This window comes from Bos mutus, chromosome 13 (assembly GCF_027580195.1).
Source record: "Bos mutus isolate GX-2022 chromosome 13, NWIPB_WYAK_1.1, whole genome shotgun sequence".
NCBI lineage: Eukaryota > Metazoa > Chordata > Mammalia > Artiodactyla > Bovidae > Bos > Bos mutus.
The window spans coordinates 45,974,523-46,000,294 of NC_091629.1; the positions used below are offsets into that span (position 1 = coordinate 45,974,523).

Genomic DNA, 25,772 nt, shown 5'->3' on the forward strand with positions numbered 1-25,772 from the left:
ACAATAAGAAAAGAGACCTCTCAAGATCAAAGAAAGGCATGGAACAATATGTGAACACTTTGGAAACTAGGAAGTGGTGTGTGAGCACGGAGTGATTACTAATGGGTTATCGGGGTGCCCGCCTAAAAAGTCCCTTGTTTTCAAAGTCCCTGGTCCCCTACCCTCTTCAGACCCTGACCACCAAAGGTAAACAGAGGAGATGAAGAGGAAAGGATGGAGAAAGGACCGGTGAAGACAAGAGGAATGAAGGAAGTGGAGTGGGGAGGGGGGCCGAGAGGCAGAAAGCATGTGGCTGGAGCCCCACGCCTCTGAGGAAGGAAGGAGAGGGTGACCTGGGATGCTCTCCCCACCCCTCCCCCTCTTCATTCCCCGGAGGTCTGCCCCCATCCAGCCACAGCCCAGGCGGGGTGGGGGAAGGCAGGGGCGGCGCCGAGGGTAATGAATAATTGAAGTATTAGGGAGGAGGAAGAAGAAGAGGAAGAAGAAGAGGAGGCGGGAGCCGCCTGCACAGAGTCCTCCCCAATCCGCACCCCACCCCCCCTCCGCCGCCCGGAAGTCGCTCCCCGCCTCCTGCTCCGCCAACATGGCCGCGAAGTCGGATGGAGCGGTGGCCGCGGCCGGCCCGGGGCCGGAGGAGGCGGCCGGAGGAGCCCGGGGCAGTGCAGGAGGGCGCGGGGAGGCGGCAGAGGTAGCCGAGGGGCCCGGGGTGACGGGGGCTGGGGGCCCGGGGCCGCGCTACGAGCTGCGGGACTGCTGCTGGGTGCTGTGCGCGCTGCTCGTGTTCTTCTCCGACGGCGCCACGGACCTGTGGCTGGCGGCCTCCTATTACCTGGAGGGTCAGCACACCTACTTCGGCCTCACGTTGCTGTTTGTGCTCCTGCCTTCGCTTGTCGTGCAACTGCTCAGCTTTCGCTGGTTCGTTTACGACTATACGGAGCCCGCGGGGGCCCCGGGACCCGCCGTCAGCACCAAGGACAGCGGTACCGGCGGGCCGGTCATCAGCACCAAGGACAGCGCCGTCGCCTTCCGGACCAAAGAAGGCAGTCCTGAGCTGGGCTCCCGACCCGCGCCCTCCTCAGCCAGCACCTACCGCCGCCGTTGCTGCCGCCTCTGCATCTGGCTGCTGCAGACCCTCGTCCACCTCCTGCAGCTCGGCCAGGTCTGGAGGTAGGAGAAGCTCAGGTGGAGAGAACCGAGTTGGAGGAGTGGGGGTGGTAAGGGGCTGCCCACCGCCCCAGTCCTTGTATTACCCTCCACGCCCCCTTAAGTCCTGACCTCCGCCCCGCCCCACCCTATTACAGTTCTGATTCCTTCTCTGCCGGCTCTTCACTGACCTCTGCCCTCTAACTCTGACCAGCTTCAATTCCATCCTCTCGGATCTGGCTACTAAAGATAGGGAATGGGGCAAGAAGAAAGAGAAAGAGATCATCAGGGGTGTGTGAATGAGGAGGGCCCAGGGCCAACGGAGATGAATATGAAGCTTGGAACAGGGCCCCAGAGCTCCATCCAGCCCTGTCCTACTCCAGTCTGCCTGAGTCCTGAGTCTGAGCCTGGGCTTAGGAAAGATCTCAGAAGTCCTTCCCTGCTCTCAAAGATTCTCAGTTTGGAATTGCAGTCCATTCCCAACCTCCCATGAGAAACAGAATTTGAGGCAACTAAATGAATATCCTCCCCAAACTTTTTGGACTTTTGGGAAAGGGTGTGCTGGACCCAGCTGAGAAGGTGTCTAGCTCTTTCGACTTCCTAAGATTTCTTCAGTGTCTCTACCTTTCCCTCAAAAGAAACAGGGCCATGGGGATATGGGATCTTAAATCTGAGGTTAGATAGCCACTAGCTGTTCTTTCATCTCAGGACAGTAAGACAAAACTGAGGCTTTGCACAGCAGCCTAATTCTAGGCTTCTTCCTCTGCCAGGACTGAGGGTGCCTGCTGAGATGAGCTGAATTAATTGGAGACAGGGGGAATTCTGAACCTAGGGTTTCCCTTGAGTCTGTATTTCTCTAGTAAGTTGGGCTGTACTGTATACTGACAGAATGAACTTGCCTACTATTTGAACTTAGGCAAACCCCTCCTCCCTCCAAGCCTGTTTCCTTACCTGTGAAATGAGGGAGATTCCCTCTTTTTCTCATCTCATTGACTTACCATCACATTTTGTTACCTCTTTGGGTTGGTCCAGTGAGGAAAGGTCTTTGTAAAAGCCCTGCAGACTATAACGTATTTTAGGAATACAGTAGATTATCATGATTATCACAGATGTGGGGAAAACATGGAAAAAGTCAATGCTACTTCAGAGTAAAGGGTGATTATTGCTGTTGTTAAGTTTATTCTGCTACTTGTTAACATGTTCTGCTTAACTAGTAGATTCAGTTCTGGGCTGAGGGTTGGAAACAGGACTCCCAGGGTTTGTCCCAGCTGCTCACTTGCTGTGTCACCCTTGTTATGTTGCCAAATCGCTCTCTGCCTTGGTTTCCCCATCTATGCTTTGCCTAGATGTTCTGTGTATTCCATTTAGTTTGCCCTGGGGGAAGAGGTGGGTGGAACTCTATCCACACAAGGTGGTGTTATTATTATTAGCTTGATACATAAAAATATTCATGTCTACATCCAGGAACTAATCTGCATTTATCATTCTGTGCCCGAGTGGACAGATGGTGAAAGATATTTTTAGATTCTGAAATGGTAACTTCCTATTCTTGGTAGCCAAAGCTTCATCCCCCTTTCCCTTCAGCCTAAAGTGGGCCAGCTGCCCCTTGACTCACTGGCTACCTCAAAACCTCCTTCTCCCTATGCTCAGAATCTACTTACAAGAAATGAATAGTTTTTTATTGAACATAAAACTGAATTTCCCTCAAACAGAGCAAAAAATGACAACAGGGTGAGGATGGGGTCTCAGGAGAGTGGCCGCAGATGGCTGAGAGTCCATTGAACTCCATGGTTTCTTAGATGAAAGGGCTAGCAATTTCTACTCAACCCTATTTGTAAAGTGAGGGGGTTGGGATGAGGTGATTTTGCAGGGATGACAAACTAATAGCTCTTGATTGAACCTGGGCTACAGTAGTGTTTTGTCTAGCTTGTATAGTATTTCAAAAATTTAGAGTCTTCACTTTCCCTTGGGAAAAAAAGGCATCTAGCAGTTCTAGGCCTGGAACAATTTAGACAGGATATTTGTGCTTCAGTTTGTCCAGTTCCATTCTCTTTGATCACATCTGGACATGAGACCCCTAATTTACAGTTCTGTAACAATTGTTTTATTAAGCACTCACTTTGCATCAGCCTATTGGTTGCCTTTTTACCTGCTTCATCTCCTGTATCCCTCCTAGGAATTCTGTAACATGGTTGTATTATCATTCCTACTTAGCAGATGAGGGAATGGAGGCTCAGAAAGGGGACATCCTTGCCCAAGGTCACACTACTAGTAAGTAGAAGCGTTGGGACTCAAGACTCTCTGCCTTCAAAGCTCAAGTTCAATTTATTTACCCTGCAATTCTGCCACTAAAGTGTCCCCCAGGCTCAAAGAATTATGAGTCTGAGATCCCAAGATTCCAGGATGATAGAAAGTCAGGGCTTCTGCTAGACTGAGATACGAATGGGAAAGGAGGGGGAGGGAGTTGAACTATGTGGATAAGGATGGGGAGACAGTGCATATTGTCAGAAAAGTGCTGGATTGGGGGTAGTGTGGGGATCAGGAGACTTTATGCGGGTTTGTAACTAGCTTCTAGGTGACCTTGGGCGAGGGCTTTTCCCACCTCTGGGCTTCAGTTTCCCTGTATGTAAAATGAAAATAATAGATTTGATGACCTTAAGAGCCTTCCGTTTTCTGGAATTCTGACTCTGGGTCTAGTTATCAGGGCTGAAGCCTCTGGGCCCCTGTCCCCAAAGCTTTGGATTCTGAAATGACTGAGGATATGGCTGCTGCTGCTAAGTCACTTCAGTCGTGTCCGACTCTGTGCATAGATGGCAGCCCACCAGGCTCCCCCGTCCCTGGGATTCTCCAGGCAAGAACACTGGAGTGGGTTGCCATTTCCTTCTCCAAGGCATGAAAGTGAAAAGTGAAAGTGAAGTCACTCAGTCGTGTCCAACTTAGCGACCCCATGGACTGCAGCCTACCAGGCTCCTCCATCCATGGGATTTTCCAGGCAAGAGTACCGGAGTGGGGTGCCATTGCCTTCTCTGGAGGATATGGCTAAATGGAGGCAAATCCAGACGAGAAGCCAGCAGGGTTAGTATTCCTAGAAACTAAGCAATGTGGGCACAACGTGTTCGCTTACCATGTGAAAGGTTCCCACAAAGAACCACTTCACTGTTCAGTGGGACTTGGTGCAGATGTTCTCACGGGTGAAACCTGGGGTAATGAGGAAGGAGATGTGTGTGTGTGACCTGCAGAATCAAAGCTTGGGGATTGGCCAGTCATTTACTTCCTGAAATTTTGAATAAATTAATCCAAATAAATTACTTTGAAACCTAAAGATGTTTTTCAACTCCTCATGCTTGTACTGATACAATGCTAAATCGAAATTTGAATACTTTAAGGAGCTAGATTAAAAAAAAAAATGGAGCTAGATAACATAGACCTGTGTCAGTACATGGGTTTCAGTCAAGGGACAGTATGAGGCAAGCCTAGAGAAGATGAAGCTACTACCCAGCTCCAGCTGATGGTGCCATGTGAAATCATGGACCAGGCGTTGTCTTGATTTCTCTTGAGGAATCAGAAATTGGGTCTTTTTTTGGCGGGGGGGGGGCTGGGCGGTGGCGCGGGGAGCTGAATTCTGCCAGTATTTAACTACTAATTAAGGTTTTTAAAAATAATGTTAACTACATGAAATAAATGTGGGCCCCATCCTCCTTGTAACTTCTGACCAGCTCCTCACAGTTGATTGAAGTCCTTTGTTTTTCTGTTCTCAAACAATGGGTATTATTATTTTAAATGCAAAATGGGGCTCTGAGGTGGGAGAGGAAAGGAAGGAATTCACAGACACTGTTCACCCTCCAAGTCTCAGCAGGCCCCAAGTGAGGTGCTCGAGGAACGTGATCCTTTTTTTGCCCTGAAACCTTCCCTCTGGTGGCAGTTGATTTACCCATTTATAAGACAAAAAGTGAGACTTGGAGAAGTAAAGTAACTTGCCCAAGGTTAACCATCGAGGCAGCAGGGGAGAGGTGAGATGTCCACCTGCTTTTGTCCAGTTCCCAAGCCCAAGCTCTATCCCTGCTACCATCACACTGGCTGCATTAGAAGATTCCAGAGCAATGGCCCAGCACAGAAACAGATTGATCCCTGAGAGAACACACAGATCCTCTGGTCAGACACGAAGCTGGCTGTGGGCTGGACACCAACCTGTGTATTCATCCCTTTCTGCCCAGCGCTCCTCCCCGCCCTGCACAACCCTCTGAGCTGTTAAGCCACTCAGCACTGTTAAGCCAATTAAAGTCCTAACCCTGTCCCCTCTGACCCCGTGGGCAGCAGAGCAGTAAGCCATGAATCCTGCTTTCCCTAATCTTAAACTCACTGGGCCCCAGCTTTGCCCAGATAAGCATGGTTTGTTAAGCCAATTAGTGGGAGACGATCTGGCATGGGATTCCTCCCAGGCTGTCGGGATCTGGGGACCCCAAACAGGAGGGAGAAGAAGGAAGGAGGCAAACTGGACATTGAAAGCCCTCCCTCTAACACCTCCTCCATGTTTAGGTCCCAGTATTGCTCCCTCAGCCTCCTCACAAGCTCTGCACTCAAGAAAAGTTTGGAAATGCATTAGTGACCTCCCTGGTGTGAAAACCAGACTCTGGGTTTCCTCTCAGGGAAACTCTATTTTTCACATAATGGTTAAGAGCATGAACTCTGGATTCAAATGTGCTCGATTCAAATCATGACTGTACCACATTATATATGTGATCTTGACAAGACACATAATCTCTCTGTGCCTGAGTTTCATCCTTTATAAACGAGACCATAATGGTGTCACCTCTTGGGTTGTTTCGAGGTCTCACGAGATAATATACCAAGGGTTTAGCAAAGAACTGGCCCATCATTAAGTATTCAGAACCGCTGGCAGTGGTTCATACCATCAGCCTGAGCTTTATTCCCTGTGGAAAGAGGTTTGTTCACTGAGTAAGTGGTCTGGGAGTGGGCAGGAAGGTAAGAGGGCCTAGAAGGCCCCTGAAGCCATAGGGACATGGCAGCTGTGCACTTAATCTGTAATCATTCATTCCACAAACACATGGAGCACCAGCTGTCTACCAGGCACTGCTCTAAGTGCTGGAAACAGAGTGGTGAACAAGACAAAGTCTTGGCCCTCTTGGAGCTCAAAACTCTAGTGGGAGAAACCAATAAACATAATATAAATTACCTAATATAAACATAATATTTAATAAAAATATAACACAGAATATAAAATATAATGGGTCAAGATAGTGGTAAGCCCTAGGGAAAAAGTGAAATGGGTGAGAGGGTAGTCCTTCAAGATAAGGTGGTCAGGGCAGCCTCTGTGAGGGGTGGGCACATGGGCAGAGGGCTGAACAGAGTGAGGGGGAGCTGTGTAGACATCTTGGGATGGGTGTTCCAGGCATAGGAAAGGAGCAGAGGAAGAAGTCGCTGGGGCAGAGGAGAGAGCTGAGGGGAGAGTGTAAGAAATGATTGTGGGGCAGGTTCGCTGGGGTTGGACAATGCAGGGCCAAGGGGAGGTTTGGGGTTTTCACTCTGCACAAAGTGGGGAGCCCACGAAGATTTGAGCAGAGGAGGAACAGGATCTGGACTTAGGTTTTACAACGATCACTCTGGCGGCTGGATGCAAAATGGACTGGAGGGAGGCCAGGGTAAGTCCAGAGACCCACAAAGAGGCTGCTTAATGATTCAGGTGAGAGAAGATGGGAGCTGGACCTGGGCAGTAGCAAAGCAGGGAGGGACCTGTTTCAAGCATAGCAGACAGGACAGCTTTTCTTCTTTGGTCAGTTACCACATTGGGGCCAGTTAACAGTTAAGAACTCATACTCTGGAATCAGCCTTATTACCTGTGTCTGCCGATTTCTGTGATTTTGGGCAAATGGTATAACTTGTCTGTGCCTTAACTTTCTCATCTGCAAACTGGACATTCTTCCTAACAATATCTATCATGTGTGATCTGGAGGAGGAGTGAATTAAAGAATGTATGTGTAGCACAGGAGCTGGAACACAGGAAGTGCTCAATTCTCAGTAACCATTACTATTTGTATTATTATAAAACAGGTCAGGAGTTGGATTCCACAGTGGTTTTCAAACTGTGTTTCACCTCTTACCATCATTTCAGCCTGAGCATCTCAAGTTTCTCTTTTCTTGATATGATGACTGCATTTCTAAGATTTTGTTTTGACAGCCCTACAACTGAAACATGTTTTACAACCCCTTGAACTCTGTGACTATCCGCAAGGTCCCTCCCTGCTCTGACCTTGCAGGGTTGTGGCAGTCGAGCCTCACCACCCACCTCCTGGGAGACCCCTCTCCAGGATGCTCTCCACCCCACCGTCCTCCCCTCTCTGCCCAGCTGGCAGCAACAGGCCATTAGAGCAGCCCCTAACAGACACAGTGGCGGCAGTTGGGCCCAGTGTCCCCTGTTTGATCTATAAAGACCACACAGGAGAAGCCCTGGGGGAGGAGGGAGGGCTGCCAGGAAATGGCTTTGAACCCCCGGCTGCTGGGGCGAAGGTCCCTAGGGAGAGGAAGGAAGATGGGCTGGGATTACTCTGGCCTCTCCATTCACCACTCAGCCTTTGTAAGGGCCTCGGAATTCTTCCCTTGGGAAATCCTATCAGCCTCCAGTCCCTCCCTCCCCAACCTACCCCTCCCCATCCTGCCTCCACCTGCAGCCGGAATGATAATTCGAAAGCTCAGAGCTGAGCCTGCCATACTGTAGCCAGAGGGCCTGCCCTGGCTCCCCTCTGTCCATGGAGCGAGTCTTATAGCTGTAGCCTATAGCTGTAGCCTGGTGTCAGCCCCTTACCTCCTGCCCTTTCATCTCCTCAGCGCTCTGCCCACCCCTGATGCCCACCCCCCCCATAAGCCACACGCTCTTTTCCTTCGTGCCTTGAGCAGCTGCCTGCTCTCCTTCCTTCAGCAACACCTCCCTCGCCCTGCATCTTCCACCCAGTGAAACTCTGCACTCCCTTCAAGGCCAAGCTCAAATGCTACCTCTGGGAATTCCCTGACAGTCCAGTGGTTAGGGCCCTACACTTCTACTGCAGAGGGCACAGTTTCCATCCCTCTTTGGGGAATGAAGATTCTGCATTCTGCAAGGTGCAACCAAAAAAAAACAAAAAAGAGCCACCTCTTCGGAGTAGCTTTCCTTGAGCAAACCCACCATGTGCCACTTTCTACCCCTCAGACCCCAACACCCACCCCCTCAATCAGACAGACTGTTGTTTGTTCTTTCATCTAAAATGGAAATTGCTTGCTTATTTTGTCTGTTTAAAAAGGAACTGTAAGTGCTCGTTGAAACTTCAGGCAGCGCATGAGAGGTCCAAAGAAGACTGTCCTTGCTCATGATCTCTGGGGGCTGAGAGGTGGGGTTAGGAGAGACTTTCCCTTATTAACTAGGTATTTCTTATATCACTTGAAGGTTTTACTCTGGCTTTTAATTAACCAAGAAATACATATATACATTTTACCCATACACATTTTAAAAACATGTTTGTAAAAAAAAATCTGTTTGTAAAAAATCAGATGTTATTAAGAATTATAACTATAATTTTAGAGACTTAGATTAAACCATTCCTCTTCAATCCTGTCAGGTTGGGAGTGTGATAATGTAGAATAAGGATTGTTGAGCCCAAACTCTGACTCTGCCACTTATGAGCTAGCTGTGTGACCTTGAGCAAATTACTTAACCTCTCTGGGCCTATTTCCTTATCTGTGAAGTGGAATAATAACATGCCTATACAAATGGCCCTTGTGAAGGCTACTGAATTAATATATGGAATTTGCTTTGCACAGTAATCAAAACATCATACGTTCTCGATTTGTGTTAGCTAGAGTTATTGGCTTATTGTTACAGATGTGGAAATTGAGACACAGAGAGATAACAGCCTCTCAGTACATAAGTAGGAAAGCCAGTGCGTGGGGAGCCATGCAGTCGGGCTCCCAAGCCCACATGTGTAACTACCAAAATATTCTGCCTTCTACTAGTTAAGCGTATTCTTAGAAAACAAATAATCATGTATTGCTTTGGAAAGAGAAAAAGTCAGAAAAGTATTTTTTAAATTTTATTTTAGTATAAAATACCTACTGTTAACACATTCTGGGTTCTTCCTCTTAGACTTTCCCCCCAGGCACAATTACTCATTCCTCTTAGCCCCACTGTCCTGATCAGATTCTGTTGTAATCCTTGCCCACCTGGTTGGTTTTCTTAACAGATTACAAGCCCCTGGGGAGTTGAAGCCTTGTTCATTCTTCTCTCTGTCCCCCGTGGTGAGTGACTCCAAGCAGACCCTCTGTTACTATTGGTGGCCTTGTACCCAGCCAGCTTTGATGAGGTCTATAGGAGATTCTTGGGGCTTCCCTGGTGGCTCAGTGGTACAGAGTCCTCCTGCAATGCAGGAGAAGCGAGTTCAATCCCTGGGTCAGGAAGATCCCCTGGAAGAGGGCATGGCATCCCACTCCAGTATTCTTACTGGGAAAATCCCATGGACAGAGGAGCCTGGCAGGCTATGGTCCATGAGGCCACAAAGAGTCAGACACATCTGAAACAACTGAGCCTGCATTGGAGATTCTCAGAACATGAAGTCTGTTGAAGCAAGGTTTGCATCTGCGGCTGAAGAGGGGAGCACTAAGGCCATGTGGGAGCACTTCCCTGTGCAGACATGACACTGGGGTCTGCTTAGGCCTTCATCTGCAGCTGCAGCCCTCCAAACTGTCAGTGAAGAAATGCAGGCTCAGGGCAATACATATGTATTAGTATAAGATAGAGTAGGAGCAACCCTGAGGCTGAGTTCCCAGGAGGATGCGCAAGCGGCTGACTTAGGAGATAGAAGAAGTAAAGTTCCTTGTATGCAGTAAGTGCTCAATAAATTTTCACATGAACTGAATAGAATCTTGAAAATCAGAACTTTTCCCCCACTGTTAATATTCTGGGTTCTTCTTCTCTGACTAAAAGGTACTATTAGTAACGTGGCTTTAAAAAAATTTTATTTTACATTGGAATATAGCTGATTAACAATGTTGTGTTAGTTTCAGGAGTATAGCAAAGTGATTCAGTTATACATATATATGTATCTATTCCTTTTCAATTTCTTTTCCCATTTAGGGTATTACAGAATATTGAGGAGAGGTCCCTGACTTATACAGTAGGTTCTTGTTGATGATCTAGTTTAAATATAGTGGTGTGTACATGTTAATTTCACACTCCCAATCTATCCCTCCCCTCATCTTTACCCCCTGGTAACCAAAAGTTCATTCTCTAACTCTGTGAATCTGTTTCTAAAATCAGAATCTTGAGCAAGACATTTCACTGCCTGGGATTCAGCTACCCCATCTGTAAAGTTCAGCTGGGGCCTTGGGGATCCTGGATGAGTTTTCCCAGGACTCATACAAGAGAGCAAAGTAGCTAAGAGCTTGGAGCAGTGGTACAGTCCATGGCACCATGGCTTCCTCACTAGGTGACCTTGGGCAAGTTTCCTCACCAGCTGGAGCTCTAGTTGCATTGTGAAATGGGATGATAGAACCCACCCCTTAAGGTTCTTGTGAAGATGTTCTGAGGGACTTCCCTGGTGGTCCAGTGGTTAAGACTCCACGCTTCCAAAGCAGAGGACACAGGTTTGATGCCTGGTCAGGGAACTAAGATCCCACATGCTCTTCAGTTCAGTTCAGTCGCTCAGTCATGTCTGACTCTTTGCAACCCCATGAATCGCAGCACGCCAGGCATCCCTGTCCATCACCAACTCCCGGAGTTCACCCAGACTCACGTCCATCGAGTCAGTGATGCTATCCAGCCATCTCATCCTCTGTCGTCCCCTTCTCCTCCTGCCCCCAATCCCTCCCAGCATCAGAGTCTTTTCCAATGAGTCAACTCTTCGCATGAGGTGGCCAAAGTACTGGAGTTTCAGCTTTAGCATCATTCCTTCCCAGGGCCGATCTCCTTCAGAATGGACTGGTTGGATCTCCTTGCAGTCCAAGGGACTCTCAAGAGTCTTCTCCAACACCACAGTTCAAAAGCATCAATTCTTCGGCGCTCAGCCTTCTTCATAGTCCAACTCTCACATCCATACATGACCGCTGGAAAAACCATAGCCTTGACTAGACCAACCTTTGTTGGCAAAGTAATGTCTCTGCTTTTGAATATGCTATCTAGGTTGGTCATTACTTTCCTTCCAAGGAGTAAGCATGCTGTGCATCCAAATAAATAAATAAATAAATGTTTTTTTAAGGAACCATCATTACCTTAAATGACCACATTCACTTATTTTAAAAAAAGATGTCTTGAAATAATATAAATGCATGGGCCTTCACATACTATTTTCTCAGAAAATATTTACCACCAATTATTATTGGCCCAAGTAGCAGCCCATCCTACTTGCTTAGTAACAAGACAGGGGTTGGGAGAAGGGCATCAAGGGACCTGATGCTCACTACCTCTCACCCCCGGACCTCTCTTGCAAGGAAGGAGACTTAGCTGTGACGCAGAGACAGTGTGAGGATAGGTGACAGAAGGTTAAAGGGAGGCAGAAGATGTTTGATAAGAAAGAAGATCACCTTGACAATCAAGCTGCCCCAAGGGTGTGAACTCCACATCACCAGACATGGATGCAGACAGAAGTGGCTGACTTTGGCAGGGGAGCTGAGCAGGGCCTCCTGTCTTCAGTTTGGAGGATAAACCAGTCATCTCTACAGCCCCTCACAGTTCTGAGTCTGTGGATCTGACTTGAGGGCTTTGTGACACTTATCTGCCAGACCACAGGTTGCAAATCAGTGGCCCAACAGCAAGTCCAGCCTAAGATTGTGTTCATTTGGCCCACATGGTATTTTTTCCCTTCCTGTTTAATGAAACTTTATTATGGAGATAATTTAAGTATATAAAAGCAGAGGGAACAGGATAATGATTCGTCCGTGTACCACCAGCCTGTTCCAAGAATGATCAACTCCTGGCCAGCACCATCTGAAAGAACTTTCTGCAGTGATGGAAACTTTTTGTGTGTGTGGTATCATTGCATCCATAAATATTTCAGTACATTAAAAAATAGACTTTTAAAATTTAACTAAAGTATGTAATACTGTCACCATACCTAAAAAAGAAATAATAATTTCTTTTAAATTCATGTGGTAGCTTTAAAATTAGTTGCCAACATTTCCAAATTGAGTTTTGTTTCGTTTTTTGTTTTTTTTGCATAAGTATCCTAATTCCCAGCTCTTCTTGAAAAATTGAAATTCCAGCCATACTGGCCTCACATTCTCCCTTCCCACAACAGCAATCAGTTGGAGCTGAGGGACAGCTGCCTTTTTAGACAGGACACCACTCTATCATTCCCCAGAGTCCCTAATAATATCAGCTCAGCCCATCTACCATCTAGGATCCCTCAGACCAGACAAACAAAATGGTGGTTTTTTTCCCTGCCTTGATCTTCAAGCACCTTCAAATGTCACCAGGAGACCAGAATCTAACTCCTTTTCCCTCACAGGCTCACATCATCCCAATGTTGCACAAGGATTTCAGGAAAAGGGGGAAGAAAGAGCCTTGGGCTAGAGTATGGAGTCCTGGGTTTTAGTCTCTGCTGTGCACCCATTTCACAGATGGGGAAAGTGAGGCCCCAAGAAGGAAGGAGATCTGGCTGTGCTCAAACAGTGAAGGACATGAGGCAGGAACCTGGTCCCAAACACTTTGCTGGAGAAGAGCCACCTGCTTCTCTGCAAGGCAAAGAGAGAAGCACTGGTTGGAAGCTGACTTCAGTGGGTGGGTTGAGAGAGGGTCTCAGCTTTTCAGCCAGAGCCTAAAATTAGTGGCAGGGAGATGTTTGGCCTTAGCCCAGCAAAAAAAAGTGCTGTGTCTCTGTAGGGGGCTGCTAAGGAGGAAGGAGACAGCCTCGCTCGCAGCACCAAACGAAATGGGAGCCAAACGTGTAAGATCGCATCCTTTACTGACATTTATGACTCATTTGGCTGCCAGCTCCAGGAAGGTCCTATTTTGCATCCTTGCAGGAGCACACAGCATTGACGGGTGGACAGATGGGGAGGGAGCCGCAAGGCCATTCCCCCAAGAGCGCACTTGGCCACAGTGCAGGTGAGGTAGCTATATAATTGGAGGCCCAGTGTTTCCCAGGGAACATACAGATCACATCTAGGTCCTCAGCTTGATCCGTGTCCGGCAGTGAAACGGGGGAGTTGTCCATCCCTAACCTGAGGTGCAATTCTGATGCTTCTGGCTATTGACTCTGGGCAAATCACTTCTCCAAGTGCCTGCTAAACATTTCTGAGGCTCATCCCTTCTGTCTGGGCCATCCTCACCTCTCACCTGGTACCTGGTCTCCCAACCTCCACCCTTGCCTCCCTCCAATCTGCTCCCTACAGCCTAGGTACTCCCTCTAAAATGTAGAAGTGCTATCTCACGTGATCTTCATCCTCTTGTTTAAAACCTCTCTTTGACTTCAGATAAAGACTAAATGCTTCACCATGGACCCCTCATCCCTTGCTTCCTCATCTCCTTTTCGGCGGCCATTCTGACTACTTACTTCTCCCTCCCGACTCAGGACCTCTGCCCATGTTGTTATTCTGCCAGAAACCCCCTTTCTCCCCTTTACCTGGTTAACTCCTGTGCCTGCTTCAGATCATGGCTCAGTAGCCACCTCCTTCAGAAAGCCTTCCCTGACTGCCACGCTCTTCCCCAGCTGGGCCCTTCTCTAATAGCACTGCCTTCCTCAGTGCTGGAGCACAAAAGCTGGCTGGAGCACGTGTAGAAGCCGCAGAATGTCTGTTGTTTCAGGTTTACATGACGATTTCATTAACGTCCAGGTCCCCCACTAGACAGCACCCATTGGATCAGGTCTGTCTCGCTCCTGAGAGTGCTTAGTACAGCTCCTGGCATACAGTAGGTACTCAAAAATGCTGAGTGAATAAATGTCAGTGAACCTCCTCTTTTCTGAGACTTAGTTTCCTCATCTGGAAAATGGGGATCATGCCCACAAAATGTCATAAGCTGCACTGAGGATGTTAGCAAAGTACCTACAGAAGGTCTTCGGTGAGTGGTTGTTATTTTCTGGAGGAGGGCAAACGCCCCAAAGAATACCTTGTCCTGAAGGAAATTCCCTGGCCCTCTGTCTTCTGAGGATAGATTGAGTCAGCACCCGGGAAAGTCAGCGAGGAATAGGTTTCAGTCCCACCAGAAACTACAAGACCTCCTCTTCTTGCTGGAGCCTCTGAGTGTCTGCTTCTTAAAACTTCTTATTGGTTGAGTGCTCCACACTGGGTTGGGCATTTTATACAAATCACCACTTTCTTTCTTTTTTTTAATGTTTTTTATTTATTTTATTTTTGGTTGCCCTGAGTCTTCATTGCTTTGTGCAGGCTTTCTCTAGTTGCGGCAAGCAGGGGCTACTCCTTGGTTGTGATGTGCGGGCTTTTCATTGTGGTGACTTCTCTTGTTGCAGAGCACAGGCTCTAGGCACGCAGGCTTCAGTAGTTGTGGCACATGGGCTTAATTTCACCAAGGCATATGGAATCTTCCCGGACCAGGGATCGAACCCATGTCCCCTGCGTTGGCAAGTGGACTCCTAGCCACTGTGCCACCATGGAAGTCTCAACATTTTCTGATTTCATAGCTACCCAGAAAAGGTGAGCATTGAGCGGAGGGGTTCAGAGAGGGACACAACTTGCCCAAAACTACACAGACAATAAATGACGGCATCAGGATCTGAACCCAGGGTTCCCTGACTCTCAAGGTTGACTCTTTCCCTCTGCACTTGACAGCCTTCAATTGGGGGCTTATAAAATACATTCATACTCCTTATTCACCCATTCAAGAATTCAACAAATATATACTGAATTAACAATGTGCCAGGCACTAGTGGCATAGCAGAGGACAAGCATGGTGCCCACACTCATGGAGAGACAGACAAGAAATATGTAAACAAGTAAATCAGATCATCTCCAGTTGTGATGTATATTATTAAGAAAATAGGGTAACTTGACCAGAAAGTGGCCAGAGGGGCAGAAGTGCTTTGGAAGGCGGGGCAGGGAAGATCTGGGAAGGACTCTCTGAGGAGGGGACACTGAGCTGAGATGGAAAGAATAGAATTTGCCAGGTGTTGTTAAAGCCCTTTTTAGGCAGAGGCCCTGAGGCTGGAAAGAGCTTGGGTATTCACGAAGAAGCAAGACCAGTGTAGCTGGTGATGGGGGAGATGGGGAGGGTAGAGGGAGATGAGGTCCTAGAGGTGGGCAGGGGCTGGATCACACTGGGCCCCAAAGATTATGGTGAGGATTTTATTCTAAGGGGAGTAGGGAGTGACATGACCTGATGGAGGGTTTTGCAGAACCCCTCAGGCTGCTGTGTGAAGTATCTGGTCTAAGAGGGCAAGGATGGAGGGAAGGAGATCAAGGTGGACAGAGGCTACCGCTGCTTGGGGTTGGGTGGCTTGGACCAGAGAAATAACAGAAATGGAGAGAAATGCTTGGGTTCAGGACACAGCAGTGGGGTCTTAATGTTATCAGAACTAGATTGGTGGGGAGATGGGCCTAATGAAAACTCCCTGGGGCAAGCAAGAATCAGGTTTCTGGAACCTATTTTATAGGAAGACTAAAGCCCACAGAGGGGCTGGACTTTCCCAGAAAGACCCAGCCTTGAGTCTGGGTCTCCTGACTCTCCAACCAAAATTGTTTCTTCCCCCTCAGGTTTCTCTAAACCCACGTAATTCCAGACAAAGCTTTTAGGTCCAGCCCCGTCCGACATGGGTCCTCCCGGACAGCACTCTGCATACCCTCCAGGCAACCGAAGCACCTTCCCTGGAGCTGGGGCCCATGGAGAGCCAAGTCTGAGTCCTAGGTCTGGTGCAAACTTGCTGGGTGACTTTATACAAGTCGCCATCCCTTTCTGGGTCTCAGCTTCTTCATAAGGATAGTAATAGGGATACTATCAAATAAGGATAATAATAGTGTCCACTCCAAAGATTTGCTGTGAGGAATGGACACCATGTATACAAAGCACAGCCTGTCATACAGTTGGTGCTCAATAAGTGTGAGCTATTATTGTTACTAATGCCTGCACACTATCCCCATACAGACTGCCAGAGCGGCAGTGAGCTCAGTTGGTCCAGCGTTCCTGTTCCTTCCATCAGCCTTGCCTGGTCGCCCTCCAGAGCCTGCAAGCCGGACCCACACTGAAGACCAGAGAGCTGGCTGTGGTGCAGGGCTGTTCCTGGATGGAGCAGGAGCGGGGGAGCCGCTGGAAGCTGCTGTGTTTTTTGGCCCAGAGCTGTGAGGGGGCGTGGAGAGGGACGAGAACACACACTCGGAAACGCCGAGATCGACAGATGGAGGCGCCGAGGATGTGAGAGACGCAGACAGACAGAGAGAGCCTTGGAGTCGGGAGAGGGGGAGCAGGCAGGGGAGGGCGGCCGGAAAACTGGCAGTCACGCGAGCCACGAGCTGAGCAACAGACCAGCAGATGGACCAAGCCATGGCGAGACCGACAGACAGACAGACAAACAGGCAGTAGCCACGAAACAGCCAGAAAGACAGACAGAAGAGCAGACCTGGTATCCAAGGGGACAGACAGACTATCCTGACATCCAAGGGACAGAAAGACAGATAGGCTGACTGTAGATGGACATGGTATCTGAAAGACTAGGTGACCTGTAGTCCAAGGACTGATCCAAGGTCCCAGGGTGACACTGACTGACAGGCAAGTAGATTGATTGACGGTAATGGAAGAACAGACACATAAACGGTTGACCCGGCATTCACAGGACAGACACAACAACAGGCTGATCTGAGCCAGAGACGGAGACAATGACCCACAAAGAAGTGGGACTGAGGACCACAGAGAGACGGGTCCAGGCTGACCATCTGCACGGAGACTGAGGCCAATGCCGGCAACCCTGACTAGTGCCAGAGACTCGGGTAACCCAGGAGCACAGCAGACAGACAGGGTGACCCTGACACTGGGCCCAGAAGCTTCCGGGCTTCTCAGGGATGTGGGATCCCGCATCCTTCTCCCTTCTGCCTCTTAGAGAGGAGCCCGCAGTGCTGGGGTATGCTGGGCCTAGGGAGAAGGGAATGAGCTCTGTCCATCTCCTGCCCAGCTGCCTGCTCGTGGCGGGGGACAGCCTTTTGGATCCTTGAGTGGAGGGATGTCACACCTCCACTGCAGATTTCTCTTTTCTCCAGGCTTGCTTGTTTTGCTCCCAACCCCAGTCTTAACTATAAACACTTACTGTTCCAATTTCCTCCCAGACAGTCTTCTTCTCTGAGCCCAAGACTGGGAGTCAGCAAATTAGATCTAAAATAAGACTTCTGAGCACCTGTTTCCTCACCGGTAAAATGAGGGTGGTAGAAACTGTCTGTTAGGTTCAGCGCACACCAGCCTCAGGCAGTTTAAGGCTGTGGGGAAGGGGGGATGTCAGAGTTAGCGAGGAACATCAGGGAAGGCTTCCTGGAAGAGGAAGGACAGATATTCCAGCTCTATACAGACTCAGGCAAAGAAGCCCCAGGGCTGCCAAGGTCAGGATGGAGATGCTTGCAAACACTCATGCACGTGTATTCATTCAACAAATATTTATCGAGTGCCTACTACACGTACTGATGCTGAGGATATAGTGGGGACCAAGATGGATGAGGTCCCAACCCTCAGTGAACCACAGTAGTGTAAATTAATAAATAAGATTGTTTCATAAGGTATGTTAAGAAGAAAATGACAGAGTGACATGAGAGATGAGAGGGATTCAGCAAGAGTGGAGGGGCGACATGGGATGGGTGGCCTGGGGCGCCTCTCTGAGAAGGTGACCTGGGAGTCATAGGAGGATCTGGGGAAAGGGGGCTCCAGGCAGAGCAGGCAGCAAGTGCAAAGGTCGGAAGTCAGGAACAAATTGGGCTGGGTTCCAGGAACCTCCAGGGCACAAATGAAACAGTGGTTTGAGATGAGGTAAGAGAAACAGGCAGGACCAGATGGTTTAGGGCCTGCAAGCCAAGGGGAGATGCTTGGATTTTACTCCAAGTGGGAGGGCGGCCCTTGGAAGGGTTTGAGATGGGGAATAGCATGATCTGACATGATTAGTTTTTAAAATATTCCATTGGTTGCCATGTGGATAATGGATTACGGCAACAGGGTTGGGGCAGGAGGCAGGGGTGGGGGGCAGGAATGAATATAGGTCTGAGAAAGCAGAGGATAATGATGGCCTGGACCAGGGTGGTGGCAGCAAATGGACAGACTGAGGCTATGTTTTGCAGGAGACCAGAGGCACTGCCCCGAGGCTGGATTCCTTTCCCCGAGACAGGATGTCCTGTGTGGATGGCATCAGTCCCATTTGTGGTGAACTTCTTCCACATAGAATGGAATTGGGTGGGCTTCCTGGAGGAGGTTTTAAGGGAGGCTGCTAGTACGTCAACCACATTGCAATGAAAAGAGAGGCTGCTTGGTGATCAGGAGGAGCCAGAGGCCCCCACCTAGCATATGCTCCCCCTGTCTATGTGCACATCCCCCTACAGTTTACAAATGTTCACAACAGGGTGTGAAATGAGGCTTAGAGAGAGAGAATATCCATGGCCACACAGCACCCAGGGCAAGGGCAAAGCCCCAAACCCAGCATATCCACCTTGCCTCCTGATCCTCGCCCCAGTGGCTATGATGGAGACAGGAGGGCAAGTGCTGGCCCCTTTCTAGAGAAGGTAAAACTGAGGCCCAGGGAAATTAGGTTACGTGTCCTGGGCTGGGCTGTTTTAAGACCTTTATGGGCCCTACATCTATCTATCAAGCATATTAAAATGCAGCCATATCAAACATCAAGTGTAAATTATATATAATCAGATGAAAGCCAAATTGCAGTTGACTGGCTGATATGATGTTCTGTTTTGCAGACATTTAATTAAACATTTATTAATTTTGATTCTACAGTTTTTCCCTGTGTTTTAGAGCCAATTTTTCCCCCTGGCTTCAGACGTTTTCCCAGGCCCATGAAAACCTTGCAGGCTTTTGGCAATGAGTGTTTAGGCAGACTGGAAGGGACAGCCACGGTTTTTGGTCCTGTTGCCAAAAGGGGCAGAATGAGGCTAAATGGAGACCCTTTTATCCCCAGACTGTAGCATGATCTTTCCATGCTCCCCGCTGACCCAGTGTTCTTGGGTCTCAGAAGTCTTTCTCTTCCCCTCCTGCTTCCTTACTCCAGCCCACAGTGGCCCTGGGCTGGGTGAGCCCTTTGTCTGCGGTTCGCTGGGGCATGGGTGTTGGGAGCTGGCACGGGAGGGGGCAGGAGTGGGCGGGGAATTGGGCAGGCAGCCTGTCAGTTGGTGATGGATGCTGGCCGGGCCGGGGCCTCCCTCATGCTGACCTAGGCCAGGAAACAGATGGTCTTCCAGCCTGAGGGAAACTTCCAGGGTGTTGCCCTCCCCCAACTCCCCAGGCCCCTTCACATTGGACCAGCTGGTCTCTCCTTCCTGTCCAAAGCCAGAGCCAATGGGAGAGGGAATGGGGAGCAGGGAGACAGGGGCTGGGACACCTGGTGTGCATTGGGAGGCCTCAGAAGCTCTGGGGGTCATCTTGGTCTCTCTCTTAGTTGCCCCCACTTCTGGCATCTCCAGCTCTGTGCTCAGCCCCTTCCTCTGTGCCCTGCTTTAACTCAGGCCTGTCATCTCATGCCTGGACCAAACCCCAGGCTCACCTGGCCGTCCTCCAAGCCAACCTTCCAGAGTGAGCTTTCTAAGCCACCGAGCTGATCATATCACCCCTGATTCTGGGACCAAATTCAGATTTAGAATGAAGTATGAACCCTTCATTCCAAAAATTCGATGCCCTTCACAATTCTAGTCTTTCAAAAGCCCAGGAAAACCCTTACTTCCAGGCCTGGCAAAACACTGGCCATTCCCCTAAAAAGCCACGTTCTCTTGTGCCTCTGTACCTTCACTTCAGTTGGATCTTCCACATGGAATGCCCTTCTGTGCTTCCTGTATACCTTCCTGCTTGCTTTAAAACAGATCAAATGTTTCTTCCTCCAGGACATCTTTCCTGACCCCCTTCCCCAGCTAAAGTTATCCGTCTCCTCTCTGAGTTCCACAGCATCTTAGAGCATCTATTTCAGCTCTTAGCTTATCTCTCTCTCTCATGTGACTATGAGATACTTAAGGGCACAGGGCCTAGCACACAGCAAGAGGTCAAGATACCCTTGCTATGTAAGTGAATATTCTAGTTGCAGAGATCCTTGCGGGGGGCGGGTGGTGGTAGGCAGAGGTCCAAAGAATAGTAATCAGAAGGAGGCAAATTTCTACTCAATCAGAAGAAACTCAATTTGGCTCTTGAGCGGCTCAGAACCGAAGGCTCTGCCTCAGGAGGTAGAGTATCCCTGTTCTGAGAAGTGTGTGAGCAGAGGGGTAAATGCACAGGCTGGGAACTGCCAGAGGGATTCCAGTACTGGACGGGAGAGTTAGACTGCAGGGCCTTTGCATTTCTTGAGTCAGCTTCTGAGGGAACAGCCCTCTTCCCTATCCTTACTGCCATCCCATAGTGTGTCACACTGAGGGTGCGTCTACCCCACCCATTGGTCCTGGGAAGACCCAGGGATGGGAAGGAGAGCCCTATATGGGTGTTTCTGGCCATGTTTTGGGGGGGACACTTTGGGTCCCAGAACATTAGCTCTGAAAGGATCTTCAGTGTCATCAACGTCTTCCCTCTTGTCGGCAGATGGCAATGCTGAGCCCCAGAGAGGGCCACACCATTGCTCAGACCAGGACACTCATTTGGGGAAACTCTGGGTTTTAGCTGAGCACAAATTTCAGGGAGCATTGTGCTTCCTCCCTTGGGCTGGTGACACATAGTTGACTACAGAACATCCTGGAAATGTCAGCACTTCACATGTGGGAATAGACCCCCAGATCCCTGGCTCCCTGATTCTAGATTCAGGTGATATGGCCATTGAATCTGGTGGGATTTTCTCCCCTGATCTGGGGGAATATGACTCCTAGGGGAGCCCTCTCTGGTTTCAGCAGAGGGCACACCTGTCCTGTGCTTCAGAATTTGGGAGTTGAGTTTGCCAGGAGTGAATCTGCTGGGCAAGGAACCAGGGCCAGGATCTGTGTGGACAGGTCCTTTGTGACCCTAAAGGGGATTGCACTTTATAGCTGCAAAGTCTCTCATCCATTTAATCCTCACAGCCACTTTAGATGGGATCAGCTAGGATTCAGAGAAACGTCTTCTTCAAAATCACCCAGCAAATTAGAAAAGTCAGGAATTGAAGTCAAGTCTTCAGGCTCCCTTCCATACCTTCTACAGGGTCACCAGAGTTCCATTCAGTTAAACAAGTTTGCAATCCTGCAGCCAACATGGATTGGCACCTACCATGTGCAAAGAACTGAGGGTGTAGCAGTTAGCAAGCCAACCAGTCATCCTTATGGAGTTCAGTCTGGGGGAGATGGATGCATAACTAGGCAGTTACAACTCCTGTGACAAGTGCAATGCTTGGAGGGATGCTAGAGAAAGCCCCTCATCTCAGATGGGGGTGGTCAGCAGAGGCTGCCTGAAAGAAGTCATGTCTAATAGCTTAGCCTTGGATGAAAAGCAAGACCTGTCCAGGTTTAGGGCTAAGGTGGGGATTGAAGGGCAAGGCGAGGTGTTCCACGAAGATGAACGTGAGCATCGTGAGCATCTGTGATGAGTGCAAAGCAGGTGGAGCTGTCAAGTTTGTTGTGAGCAGTTGGCACCAGAGGAAGCAGCCAAGTTTCAAATGCCAGGGGATCTCTGAGCAGCTTCCCTATGGGGAGAACTGGGCACTCAGAGGTGGGGTTGGGGGAAAGGCCAGGAAGCTGGCAACAGAACTGAAGGCTGGTACCCGAACGCCGCCTGAACCTGTATGTAGGCAACTCCTTAGGGTTTACAGTGAGAGGCAGTGTTGTCTAATGGTCAGATTTGAATCCTGGTTCCACTACTTCCTAGTTGTGTGACCTTGGACAAGGGACGTAATTCTCAAGACCTCAGTTTCCTCATCTATAAAATGGGGACAATAATAGAGCTAGTATAAGCTCAGGGTACAGTGTCAGGAATCCTGCAAAGAAAGCAGGACCTAACTCGTCACAGCAATAATGTGATGTTGATAATGCTGTATGAAAGGCTTGCTGTGTGCCAGTGCTTCAAGCTAGTGAACCCATTGGGAACAGCTCTGAGAGGCTATCCTTTTGCTATGTCCGTTTCACAGCCTAGGAAACAAGCTGAGAGCAGTGACGTGCCCAGGGCTATACTACGCCCCGGCCCTTTGCACTTGCTGGCGGGGGCGAGGGGCTGGTTGGGAGAGGGCGAGGGGGCCGAGCGCACGCGAGCCCGAGATCCTGAGCACCGCGTCCTCCCATAGGTACCTGCGCGCTATGTACCTGGGGCTGCAGAGCCGCTGGCGCGGGGAGCGGCTGCGGCGCCACTTCTACTGGCGGATGCTGTTCGAGAGCGCCGACGTGAGCATGCTGCGCCTGCTGGAGACCTTCCTGCGCAGCGCGCCGCAGCTCGTGCTGCAGCTCAGCCTGGTGGTGCACGAAGGCGGCGCGCCCAAACTGCTGCCCGGTGAGCCCCGCCCCGCGCCTGCGCGCCCCCGGAGCCCCGCCCCCGGGGGCTCACCTGTCTCCAGGATTCAGAGGACAGCGCCACTGGTCCGCTGCCCGGGCTTAAGGCCCCTTGGGGAGGCCCTGTCCACTCCCGCACCCTTGGCCCACTCACTGTCCGGGTTTTAGAGGCCCCGCCCCTTCTCTCCCCATCTTCCAGGCCTCTGGAGACCCCCCACGTCCCCCGCAATGGCCCACTTACTCTCAATGTTAGGAGACACCTATGCCCCGCCCACCTCACCTCCTTGCCTCCTCTCAGGCCCCCTCCCGCCTTCCCTTCCCCATTGCCAGGGCAGACGAGACCCCCACTTCTGCCAAGTCGAGAGAGGCCCCTGACCCCATCACCACACTGCAGGCTCTCAGGGAAGTTCCCTGTCCGTTTCTTTCCCTAGACTGTCCCCATCCCAGCCTGCATCTCCTGGGAACTGCTCTGCTTCAGACCCTCTCAGTCATCACCCGTTTTCAGAGAGCCTTTCCATCACCCCTGGCTGCTCTTCAGCCCCCTTGGAGACTCCTCCCAGGTTTTGTCCTGGCCCCCAGGTAGTCACCCCACACAGCCACCTTGCTGTGCTCAGTCAGTTGTGTCTGACCCTTTGAGACCTCATGGACTGTAGCCCGTCAGGCTCCTCTGTATGTGGAATTTTCCAGGCGAGAATACCGGAATGGGTTGCCATTTCCTTCTGCAGGGGATCTTCCCAACCCAGGGATTGAACTGGTATCTCCCAAGTCTCCTGCATTGGCAGGTGGATTCTTTACCACTGTGTCACCTGTGTCAGAGGAAAAAACCATATTCCCTGTCTCCCTGGGGCTCCCCTCTCTCCTCCCACCCAGACTTTGTCTGACACACCCTCAGTGTTTCAAAAGACTCTATCACCATCTCTCAGGTGCCCCGGACATCCTACTTGCCCAGGGTCCCGGGCCCCCATCGAAACTTCCCACCTGGCATTTTCTTCCCATGCCCTCAGCTGTGCTCAGCTTGGATATTCCTTTCCATGCCCCAGCCTCATCCTGGTGGCCTATAGCTTCTAACAGTCCCCTCTGGCTCTCCATTCCCTAATCATGACCCTGCCTCTTCACTTCCTTCTCACTCCCAGAGTCCTGGACCCTATTTTCCCACCCCCCACCAAGACCCCTGCACCCTAACAGCCCCCTACTAGAGACCCGCACTTGACCCTTACAGAGATCAAAATCACCCACCTCCCCTCTGCCTTGATGTCCCCACCCCTGTGGAAGCTCCTAACCCCACCACTCTCAGCCCTACATCCATGTTCTGGAAGACCACCTACCCAGACCCTCCCCACACCCCTCTTGATTTAGAGACCCTGCCCCCCACACCTCCTCAGAACCCTGCTCCTGACCCAGACCCCTCCCCCTTTCCCCAGACCCCAACCCAGACCCATCCCTAACCCAGCCCCCCCCACCCCCACCCTCTCTCCACAGCCCTCTCCATCTCCGCCTCACTCGTGTCCCTGGCCTGGACGCTGGCCTCCTACCAGAAGGTGCTGCGGGACTCGCGGGATGACAAGCGGCCGCTGTCCTACAAGGGCGCCGTGGCCCAGGTGCTGTGGCACCTGTTTGCCATCGCGGCCCGCAGTCTGGCCTTCGCGCTTTTCGCCAGTGTCTACAAGCTCTACTTTGGCATTTTCATCGTGGCCCACTGGTGTGTCATGACCTTCTGGGTCATCCAGGGTGAGACGGACTTCTGCATGTCCAAGTGGGAAGAGATCATCTACAACATGGTAGTGGGCATCATCTACATCTTCTGCTGGTTCAACGTCAAGGAGGGCCGCAGCCGCCACCGTGTGACCCTCTACTACTGCATCGTTCTGCTGGAGAACGCCGCGCTCACCGGCTTCTGGTACTCCAGCCGCAACTTCTCCACTGACTTCCACTCGCTCATTCTGGTCTGTGTGGTGGCCTCCAGCTTCGCGCTGGGCGTATTCTTCATGTGTGTCTACTATTGTCTCCTGCACCCCAACGGGCCCATGCTGAGTCCCCAGGCCCCCGGCTGCATCTTCCGTAAGGCCCCAGGGCCCTGTGGCCCACCAGCCGACGCTGTCACAAGTCCCCCAAGGTCCCTGCCCAGGACTACAGGCCCTGAGCGGGATGGGGCCTCCGTGTGGGAGGCGAGCGTGCGGGGACCCCCACGCCACCTGTCTTCCAGGTGCGGCCTGGCTTGCCTCCCACACCTGTGGCCCGCACCTTGCGGACAGAGGGGCCTGTCATTCGGATTGACCTGCCTCGGAAGAAGTACCCCGCCTGGGATGCTCATTTTATTGACCGCCGGCTCCGGAAGACCATCCTGGCGCTGGAGTACTCCTCACCTACAACTCCCCGCCTGCAGTACCGAAGCGTCGGGATCTCCCAGGAGCTGCTGGAGTATGAGACCACGGTGTAGGCCAGAGTTTCCCCGTGAAAAGGGATGAACTTTGGCTGACCCCACATCGACCACAGTGTTGAGCCCAGAATTGCAGGGCCATCAGGCTGAGGGCGAGTGGATCTGTTGATCCAAGGGTAGAGCGGCCCCCATCATGGGGTTCTTTCTTGGGAAGGGACAGCCTTGTGGAGCCCCAGTCCTCGGCCCTGTTTTCAACCCTGCGGCCCATTTCCTAAACTCTTTGGAACCAGGGCCCAGGGAACCAACTGGTGCTACGCTCCTCTTGAGCTGCCCCACTTTCATGGAGGCCTCTGTATCACGGCTGGTGCCAGGGGCCCCACACCCTCTCCCTGTCTGGAGTTGCCCAGCTGGCAGCCCTGGCAGATCTGGCAGAGGAGGGAGTTCATGACCTAGGCCCTATGCTCTTCACGGGGTGTGGGGGTGGGCTGCCTCTGAGAAGGATGGAAGAGGCCATCGAAGATGTGGGGTGAGGTGGGAGCGTCTGGTGAACAAGGTTGGTACAGCCCTGGGGGGTCGAAGCCTGGAGCCTGGGCAAGAGGGGAATTAAAGGAGGGAGTTGGGTGGGTTGGGAAGTTGGGGTGGGCTGGGCTGACAGTGCTGGAGGTGAACAGGAAGAAGAACCCTGAGGCATCTGAGGGGTCCAGAC

The 25,772-nt window shown here is 50.7% G+C and overlaps 1 protein-coding gene across 1 annotated transcript; it reads left to right on the plus strand.

Moving 5' to 3' along the window:
• The first annotated feature begins 583 nt into the window (after positions 1 to 583).
• Positions 584 to 25,126, plus strand: XKR7 (XK related 7). Its single transcript, XM_070382114.1, is given in 4 exon segments — positions 584 to 1,167; positions 22,488 to 22,690; positions 24,169 to 24,845; positions 24,848 to 25,126. Coding segments are annotated over 4 exon segments (1,743 nt in total).
• Positions 25,127 to 25,772: the final 646 nt, after the last annotated feature.